General features: G+C 42.2%; 1 protein-coding gene across 1 annotated transcript in view; it reads left to right on the forward strand.

The window, feature by feature from the left end:
• dnah9l (dynein, axonemal, heavy polypeptide 9 like) overlaps positions 1-10351 on the forward strand; it is a 44377-nt gene that overhangs the window by 28528 nt on the left and 5498 nt on the right. Inside the window, exons 60-77 of the mRNA XM_034886976.1 lie at positions 653-799; positions 961-1074; positions 1281-1424; positions 1986-2168; positions 2582-2683; positions 3123-3257; positions 3635-3808; positions 4191-4323; positions 4475-4577; positions 5250-5372; positions 5461-5665; positions 6510-6674; positions 6776-6916; positions 7337-7507; positions 7677-7799; positions 7960-8153; positions 8250-8398; positions 9424-9551. Coding sequence (XP_034742867.1) covers positions 653-799; positions 961-1074; positions 1281-1424; positions 1986-2168; positions 2582-2683; positions 3123-3257; positions 3635-3808; positions 4191-4323; positions 4475-4577; positions 5250-5372; positions 5461-5665; positions 6510-6674; positions 6776-6916; positions 7337-7507; positions 7677-7799; positions 7960-8153; positions 8250-8398; positions 9424-9551 — 2634 coding nt within the window. The remainder of the gene's footprint in view (positions 1-652; positions 800-960; positions 1075-1280; positions 1425-1985; positions 2169-2581; positions 2684-3122; positions 3258-3634; positions 3809-4190; positions 4324-4474; positions 4578-5249; positions 5373-5460; positions 5666-6509; positions 6675-6775; positions 6917-7336; positions 7508-7676; positions 7800-7959; positions 8154-8249; positions 8399-9423; positions 9552-10351) is intronic.

Raw genomic sequence — 10351 nt, forward strand, 5'->3', positions numbered from 1 at the left:
ATAGGGACCACTGAGGTCTATATAAAGAGACTTCAGATACAGTATTAGGGGACCACTAAGGTCTATATAAAAGAGACTTCAGATACAGTATTAGGGGACCACTAAGGTCTATATAAAAGAGACTTCAGATACAGTATTAGGGGACCACTAAGGTCTATATAAAAGAGACTTCAGATACAGTATTAGGGGACCACTAAGGTCTATATAAAAGAGACTTCAGATACAGTATTAGGGGACAGCTAAGTTTTTTTTAGAGCACCAGGTCATGGGACCTTTAAAGTTTGAAAATTAGGCCTGCTATGACATATTTATGACAGGTTAAATTGTCTTGCTTATTGTCAAGTTGTCATATCACAAACATCTCGGACAATGACGACTTTGCTTTAAAGAATCCTAATTTACCGAATGATACTCAATGATAACATTCATGAACATTTTAAAGGACCCTTCATGTCCATGACAGGCGTTGTGTCATATAATTATGACTGTCTCATGTTAGTCTTATGCACGCCACTTCAAATAAAGTGTTACCAAAATGTGTCAGGAGACGGCAAGAAGTCACAGACTCCTACTCCTACAAAAAGAAAATCTGTCTTGCCATTTTCTTTTTTAAGTTTTTATATCTCCGTCTCTTCCGGTCTGTCTTGCTCAGGTAGAAGATCTGAAAGCCAAGCTCGCGGTGCAGGAGGTGGAGCTGTGGCAGAGGAACACAGACATAGAGGCTCTCATAGCTAAAATAGGACACCAGACAGACAGGCTCAACCAAGAGAGAGCTGTGGCAGATGCAGAGGAGCAAAGAGTAAGTCACAAAGTTATCAGAATGATGGCATATTTCACGCCACTTCATCAGGTTGCAGCATATAAAGCCTGAAGGACGGAAATCTGCCCAACCTGCAACAAACCATTCGAAGCGAAGTGTAGACGTCACACGTTTTTGTGAATTTTTATTTTTTTTCCCAGGTGGCAGCAATCCAAGCTGAAGTGACCAAACAGCAGCAGGAGACTGAGGACGACCTGGTCAAGGCTGAGCCCGCCCTACAGGCAGCCAATACAGCCCTCAACACACTCAACAGGGTGAGTCACTGGTGGACACATTAATACGGAGACCTGAATCCTGTCAGCACCACTGGTTTCTTTTATTTGGTTCATTTAATTTAATTTAATTTAATTTATTTTATATGACCGGTGAAGATAGTGAAAAACAGTGTTGCAAGGTTGGCTGCATCCCAGCCCACCAAATAAAAAAATAAAAAAGTGTGTGTGTGTGTTTGCTGATCCAGTTGAACCTGACAGAGCTGAGGACGTTCCCCAACCCTCCAGCTATTGTCACCAACGTCTCAGCAGCTGTCCTGGTGCTAATGTCTCCCCAAGGCCGAATCCCCAAAGATCGCAGCTGGAAGGCTTCCAAGATGCTCATGAGCAAGGTGATCTTTTACAGCGTCTCTCGCCGTGGTTCTAAGATTAACTGCTGGCTGCCGTCCGTCATCGCAAACACAATTCCCTAAACCGCTGAAATAACACTGCATCACATTTAAAATGACCAACTGTCGTTTCATTCCTCTTCGCTCATTGATATATATTGTCAATCTATTTTCATATTTCTTGTAAAGTTGTTGATCGTTTATCGTCTTTATTTATTCTACTAAAAGTCTGTGTTTGACTGAATATTTTATTACCTCTATAAGTATTTTATGTTCCGTGCGCTGCTGCTATCCTGGCCTCTTGTAAAATAGTTTTTTAATCCGAGCGAAGCACTTTATACAAAACTGAAAAATAAATTTTAGTAAACACTGTGTTAGACACTTGCCAAAATGGTGTGTAGCTTTGTGTATTTTTTTTATTCTATTTCCCTTTGCAATTCCCGCTCATGATTTAGAATTCAAAAAGCATGCAGGAGTATTAGATATGAAGATTGTGAGGTGACACCATTTTATGTAATCCACGCACATACACATATACACACACACACACCTCTGCACATGCAGGTGGATGACTTCCTGCAGGCTCTGGTAAACTTCGACAAAGAGCACATCCCCGAGGCCACCGTGAGGTGCGTGAAAGACGAACACCTCAGCGACCCGGAGTTCAACCCCGAGTTTGTCCGTCAGAAATCCTCGGCGGCTGCGGGGCTCTGCGCCTGGGTGATCAACATCGTACGCTTCCACGAGGTACACACATGAACACCAGCGGGCGTCCTCCAAGCTAAGCCTGTGTTTGACGTTCAGTGTACAGCACTGTGTTCTTGCTCTCTGATTGGTTATTTTCTGTTTCCCTAACCATTGCTGCCCTGGATAGATTTTTGTAAGTACAACTCTGCTTTTCTATGTTCATATTGTAGGATTTTCAATATACCGTGTGTATTTGTTCATATTTAAAGTGCTTTAATGATTAATTGTGTTTAACGTCACTGATGTTAATCTCATATATTATTGAAAGGGCTATGGTGTTGTCTGAAAGAACAGGATGGTATTTTACTGATTGAACTAAACACGCCCTTCTAAATGTAGCTAATTGTATTGCATTCCTAGCGGACCCATGGGAATAATGTATATTTTTGGGGTGATGTTTGTTTTGTCCACAGGTATTGTGTGAGGTAGAGATGAAGAGGATGTGTCTGTCCCAGGCCAACGCTGATCTGGCTGAGGCTGCTGAGAAACTAGAAGCCATCAGGAAGAAACTCGCTGTATGTCTACTGAGATTATCGCACCTTTACATGTCCTATATCCTCTATTTCTTTGTGTTTTCTAATTTTTGTTGTTTTTTTTTTTACATTTGTACATATATTTAGATTGCATACTTCCATATTTAGTGTTTATTTCACTTTTAGTTTGCTTCTTGCAAAATGGCAAGCCCTCACATTTTATCTGACAATCCACTGCCACTTCACTACAACTTCTACTGCTGAAATTTCTCTTATAATTCTGTTTTATTATCTTGTTGAACTACTTGTTTTTGTTACATAAATAGTCAGGTCATTTACACAGTGCACATAATGTTAAATTAGTCAACGGAAATTTTATTTAGGAACATCTAAGGCAAAGGCATCATATTCTCTCTCTCTCTCTCTCTCTCTCTCTCTCTCTCTCTCTCTCTCTCTCTCTCTCTCTCTCTCTCTCTCTCAGGAGCTGGACAGTAGCCTGGAAGTTCTGACAACAGCATTTGAGAAAGCCACATCAGAGAAACTGCGCTTTCAGGAAGAGGTCAACTCCACCAACAAGACAATAGAACTAGCCAATCGGCTGGTCAAAGGGCTGGAGGTGGGCACAGCAGTGACCAATGGGGGATCGGTTTGAATAATGTTTTTTTAAAGTTGATTTAAGACATTTTGTATTAGTGCACTATGTTCCAAGTGTTTTGGGAATGAAGGGGTGCTTCATGTGTAATCTATTAACCCTCCTGTTGTCTTAAGGGTCAAATTTGACCCATTGTCAGAAAATGTCTATATCAAAAACTGCCAAAAAGGAACATGGATGGTTCCATTTAATGCTCTTCTCAAGTAAAATTAAGGATGAGTGAAGAAGATAAAATACTGGGAACCCAAGCAATCCAAACAGGCACAGGCTTCAAAGAGGGCACTGTACTAGTACATATAAATACAAAGAGTATTACTTACTGGATGTATACTATGTTTCAGAGTGAGAATGTGCGCTGGGCCCACTCAGTGGCTCAGTACCATGAACAGGAGCAGACTCTCAGTGGGGACCTCCTCCTAACCGCAGCCTTCATCTCCTATGCCGGCTCCTTCTCCAAGAAGTACAGGAGGGAGCTGCAGGAGAACCTCTGGATGCCTTTCCTGCGCAGCCAGAAGGTACCAATCTTACAACGAAAATATCTTGTCCTAAATTACAAAGCTATGGGTGCCCGGATAGCTCAGGTGGTAGAGATGGCGCCCCTATACTCAATAGAGGTTTACTCCTCGAAGCAGCAGGCCCGGGTTCGACTCCGACCTGTGGCTCCTTTGCTGCTGGTCATTCCCCCTTTCATGTCCCCCTGTCCTGTCATTAAAGGCCTAAAATCCTCCCATAAAAAGCTATGTTTAAATATTATATGAAAATGTGTCACTTCTTCATCTCAATATACCTCTTCCACCCTTTATCATTCCCACAGCTGCCTGTCCTTCCAACAGGACGTTATTCTTAGGTTTCCATGACAACATCTCTTCCTATTTTCTCTTATCATTTCTCCATCAGGTGCCTATCCCCATGACAGAAGACTTAGATCCAGTGTTAATGCTGAGTGACGATGCGATGGTGGCCCAGTGGAACAATGAAGGCTTACCAGGAGACAAAATGTCAACTCAGAATGCCACCATCCTCACAAACTGTCAGTAGTGTGGCAGTACATATACAAATACTATATCACATCCCCATAGGGATGATCATAGACCAAGAGGAAAGGTTCAGCGCTAGGTTTGCTCAACAAAATGTTTAAATATCTGTGTGTGTGTGTGTGTGTCCTGTGTGCATCGCTTCAGGTGAGCGCTGGCCTCTCCTCATTGACCCTCAGCTGCAAGGCATTAAGTGGATAAAGAGTCGCCATGGCAGCAGCCTCAAGGTTGTCAGTCTAGGGCAGAGAGGGTAAGTGATCCTCCTCGGGTAGAAGTAAAGGTTCTGAATACTGACCTGCTCTGGAACGGAAATGCCTTTTTATATCTAATGTTCTCGTTATCAGCAGCACTATTATTTTCAAAATCGGCGAGATCTGACAGCATCTGTGTAAAAATTTATTTAAAGAGCCTTTACTTTTCTTTTTTGGAGGGGATTTTTCCTGTCTTTTAGACTGTAATATAGTTTTTTGTGTATGTAATAGATATATAAAGTACAAAAAAACACATTTCACTCCCATCGGAGCTTTCTCTCCTACCGACAGCACTTTTCTCAAATGCCTGAAAAACGCCTCGCTCGTTGTGCTGCCCATGGGTGCTGCCTGAGCACACACAGCCCACCCAGTGGCTTGTTTGAATTTGGTTGACCAATCACAACAGAGTGGGCTAGTTGACCAATCAGAAGACTTTTGGGGAAGCTTAGAGCTCAGAAAGATTATCAAAGCATGTAAACCTATTCTATTACATCCCAAGAGTACAAACATGTATATGACACTTAAAAAGAATATAATGGGTGCTCTTTATTTATTAATTATTGAACAATTATGTAAATATGTAAGATTGTAGCCAGTGGATAAATTACATCTGTAGTCCGTTTGGTAAATAAAATGTTTTTGTCATGTATTAATGTTAAATATTGTTCCAGCTATGTAGATGTGATAGAACAGGCTGTCGTGGCGGGGGACACTGTCCTCATAGAGAACCTGGAGGAGACCATTGACCCTGTTATTGACCCTCTGCTGGGGAGACACACCATCAAGAAGGGAAGGTAGGACAACATGGCCATTTGTTTCTCTCAGTCTCCCGCCCTCTCCTCCAGCGCTTTACACTTCCTCCCTCTGTACGCTCTCTCGCAGCTGCATAAAGGTTGGGGACAAGGAGTGTTTCTTCCACCCGGGCTTCAGACTGATCCTCCACACCAAGTTGGCCAATCCTCACTACAAGCCAGAGATTCAAGCCCAGACCACTCTCATCAATTTCACTGTGACCAGAGATGGTCTGGAGGACCAGCTGCTGGCCCAGGTGGTGAACCAAGAAAGACCCGACCTCGAGCACCTCAAGGTGGGCTCAGTTAGTTATTAGGATACTCTTTCCCTTTAGGATGTGGAAAATGGGTGTTGGTGCAGCGATCTTACATCAGAATGCTGTTGGCAGTGTCGTAGTTGAGTCATCAACTGTCAACAGTGTTTGAGTCCAAGTCTGAGTCACCCAAGAAGAGTTTATGTCCGAGTCCAGTTACCCTTACCTGAGTTTGAGTCCAGGTCAAGTCTTTAGTCTCCTGTGTTGGAGTCCGAGTCACCAAGGAGAGTTTGAGTCAAGTCACCTCTACCAGCATTTGAGTCTGAGTCCCCCACTCTGCCTCTACATGAAACAGTTACAGAATAAATGTACAGTACATTAATATCCTACATCAAATTTTCATAACCTATTACCCATAAAAGTAGTCGGAAACTTCCTCAGTCCGATTTCATAAATTCTCACATGTTGACAAGTGAGTACTCAAGACTTGGACTTGAGTCTTGTAAACGCCATAGTTTTTCCCAATACAAGACACTGTAATAGTAGTGGAGGCGGCAAAAGTTGAAAGTATTTTAAGATTCAATAATTGCGTTTACAAATTACCATTTATCATTTTAACATTCATTTATATCCAGTAGTACTGGTAAAGCTTGTTGCTGTTGTTGCAGCCTCTGTTTTTTAGAGACAAGGTAAATAATACTGCTGTGAACAGTAAGCAATTCCCCAAAATGATCCAGTTGGTTTTGAGCAATTGATTTCATTCATTATTTTATTCTAGTTAAAACACATTTATTGTGTACACTTCTGAGTCTAACTAACAAATCTGAGAATAACAATAATAACAATGATGATAAATCTGAAACCTGTTTGTGTGAACTGCCTGCAGAGTGAACTGACCAAACAGCAGAACATGTTCAAGATTGAGCTGAAGCTCCTGGAGGACGAGCTGCTGACGCGGCTGTCGGCGGCGGAGAGCAACTTCCTGGGTGACAACGAGCTGGTGGAGAAGCTCGAGACCACCAAACACACTGCTGCTGAGATCGAGATGAAGGTAACAGCGTGAATGTGTGTGCATAGTTGCCTGAATTGAATTGAAATTCATTCAACATTTCCTTTTTTTTTCTGTCTTCTCCCTCCATCCGTCATTCCCAGGTCCTGGAAGCTAAAGTCAACGAGGTGAAGATAAACGAAGCCAGGGAGCACTATCGTCCCGTTGCCGTCCGAGCTTCTCTGCTCTATTTCATCATGAACGATCTCAACAAGATTAACCCCATGTATCAGTTCAGCCTCAAGGTAACCAGAAGAGCAAGTCAAGAGCAGCGCTGTGGAGTAAGGTCTGGCTACATCATGCATACATTCTATGACAGGAGGGAAAAAACCTCTGGATTGTTTGCATTTCTTTAAACCAATCACAGTTGCTAAGCTCCGGTCGCAAAGACAGTGGCTCTGCAAATTTGACAAAAATTGGCTAAATTTGCTCTTACCAGTGTATCACCGTGTATTATTTGTCATTAGCAAATCACCACCAATCAGTCCCAAAACATCCCAGTTAGAGAGTAAATGCCGTAAACATAATCTTTGTAAATATTTCCAATCATTCCCCGAAAGAATCAAGTAGGCCTCCCTTGTTGCACGATGCAAATATTTTTTCAAACTTGCCATTTTCAGTGAATAACACGCTAGCTCAAAGTTCGTTTTCCCTCTTGTTCTCAGGCCTTTAACGTGGTTTTCCACAAGGCGGTGGAGATGGCGGAGGCCTGCGAGGACGTGAAGGGCAGGGTTAACACGCTCATAGACTGTGTCACCTACTCCACCTTTAACTACATCAGCAGGGGACTGTTTGAGCGAGACAAGCTCACCTTTACAGCACAGCTAGCCTTCCAGGTGTGTGTGTGTGTGTGTGTGTGTGTGTGTGTGTGTGTGTGTGTGTGTGTGTGTGTGTGTGTGTGTGTGTGTGTGTGTGTGTGTGTGTGTGTGTGTGTGTGTGTGTGTGTGTGTGTGTGTGTGTGTGTGTGTGTGTGTTTCATCTCTGACTGTGCTTTTACTCCTTTAGTTGCTCCTGATGAGTAAGGAGATAGCCGCGCGAGAGCTAGACTTCCTGCTACGTTTTAACGTTGACCACAGCTACGTCAGCCCCCTCGACTTTCTCTCCAACTCAGCGTGGAGCGCCATCAAGGTGCACACACACACACAAACACACACACACACACACACACATATCAACACAGGTTTTTTATGTTTTATTAATGCATCAATTAGGGTATTTCAATCATATTCTAAAGTGTTACCTTTCTCCGTATTGTCCACCCGACCTGCTACCCCTTGTCTTCCCCCAGGTGATGAGTTTTACTGAGGAGTTTCGAGGTCTGGATCGGGACATCGAAGGCTCTCCCAAGCGCTGGAAGAAGATGGTGGAGTCGGAGTGTCCAGAGAAAGAGAAGTTCCCGCAGGAGTGGAAAGGGAAAAGCTCCCTGCAGAAACTCATCATGATGAGAGCCCTGAGACCTGACCGCATGACCTATGCCCTAAGGTTCGGAGGTGGTTACTTGTGTCTATTTCTTTTATTGTCCACTTTTCTATCACCTTTGCCATAAAGACTAGTTCCTTACCTGTTGGCACACTTAAGGAACTTTGTGGAGGAGAAACTTGGAGTGAAGTATACAGAAGGCCGAAAGACTGAATTTGCAAAGTCCTTCAGAGAAAGTGGTCCAGCCTCACCTGTGTTCTTCATCCTCTCCCCTGGAGTGGACCCGCTTAAAGACGTGGAATCGCTGGGTACTGTAAACAGAGTAGCACAGACTGCATGCACTCACACAAATACACACTCACATACTCGTAGTGTTCTTTCATGGGCAATAAATGCTCTTTCTTTGCTTGTGCACAGTAATGTTGTGACTTTTTATATATATATATATATATATAAACAGAACTGAAAATATGGATCACTGTTCACAAAAGATTTCAGTCCAAAAAATGATTGTGAAAGCTGCTGATGCTATGTGATTCTCAATAAAAGAAGTTTCCCTAATGTGCTTTTAGAAAATAGCATCTTTACTAAATATAGCCAATAGCATTATGACAATAGAACAATTGTGTTGCAGTGGAATGCTGGGAAAATATATAGGAAGAAAGGCTGAAAGAACTTAAAGAAACATGAAATGATTAGTAAGGATAAAGGATGCACAGTGACTTGAGAAAGTTTACACCCCCCCATGCTAAAGTTGTTTAAAAAGAGGAATAAAAAAACATCTTTTGGAAATCTTGATGTCTTAATTTAAAAAAAATTAGGAAAATCCAACCTTTTAAGGACACCAATTTTCTTTTTGAATAAATAATGTATTGTAAATAAATAAATGTTCTTCCTTAAAATACAGGGGCATAAGTATACACCCCCCTATGTTAAATTCCCATAGAAGCAGGCACATATCTTTTAGGTATGGTGAAGGGTATGTGATGGAGGGGGGTGGGGGGGTTGGGGAGTATTTTAATTCCATAGGCCAAGGAAACTTTTTTTAGGATGCATAGTATCCTGGATCCATGTTATAACTGGCTTTTAAAAATAAAAATGTGCCTGCCTCAAAGGCTGGATTTTCCTAATTTATTTTTAATTAAGGCATTAAGATCAATTTCCAAAAGATGGTTTTTATTCCTCTTTTTAATCAACTTTAGCATGGGGCGGTAAACTTTCTCAAGCCACTGTATTTCAGTGGGAATATGATTACATGCACATTTTCCCATAGGGAGGGTTTTAGTTAATATCAACATTAAAAGGCTTCCAATGCAATCTTGTGTGTTCCCAGGAAGGAAGCTGGGCTTCACCATCGACCTGGGGAAGCTTCACAACGTGTCACTGGGCCAGGGCCAGGAAGACGTGGCTGAGGTTGCCATGGAGAAGGCTGCCAAGGAGGGGCACTGGGTCATACTGCAGGTCTGACTGGAAGAGAGAGGAGTTTATTCTGAATATACTTTGAAAGAAAAAGCTACTGTTTTATCTTCAGATTGAAATATGTGAATGAATGATAATGCCACAAAAAACACATAATTGGGAATTATTTTATTGTAGTAGCTAATAAAATCTAATAGTAGTAGCTAACAAATTCAGCTACATATATGTAGCTGATATAATTAGATTTTTAACTATAATTAATTACTGAAACTCTAACTGGTCCTCAGATCTCTGCAGGGTAAATCCAGACAGCTAGCTAGACTATCTGTCCAATCTGAGGACTATGGTTACCTGGTCCTCAGATCTCTGCAGGGTAAATCCAGACAGCTAGCTAGACTATCTGTCCTATCTAAGGACTATGGTTACCTGGTCCTCAGATCTCTGCAGGGTAAATCCAGACAGCTAGCTAGACTATCTATCCAATCTGAGGACTATGGTTACCTGGTCCTCAGATCTCTGCAGGGTAAATCCAGACAGCTAGCTAGACTATCTATCCAATCTGAGGACTATGGTTACCTGGTCCTCGGGTCTCTGCAGGGTAAATCCAGACAGCTAGCTAGACTATCTGTACAATTTGAGGACTATGGTTACTACTACTACTACTTCTGAAAGTACACACCAGTGTCTTCCCAGGCTATTTTGCAGTGTCACTGTGGCTCTGTCGGGAGCTTAGACCAGCCCATAACGATTTTAATTGGTTTAAACTGGTTGTTTTTTTTAATGAAAAAATCAACTCCATTCACCAGCAATTACATTTGACCCCTTTGCCTTCCCCTCCCCCT

Source organism: Etheostoma cragini, chromosome 12, assembly GCF_013103735.1.
Source record: "Etheostoma cragini isolate CJK2018 chromosome 12, CSU_Ecrag_1.0, whole genome shotgun sequence".
Lineage (NCBI taxonomy): Eukaryota > Metazoa > Chordata > Actinopteri > Perciformes > Percidae > Etheostoma > Etheostoma cragini.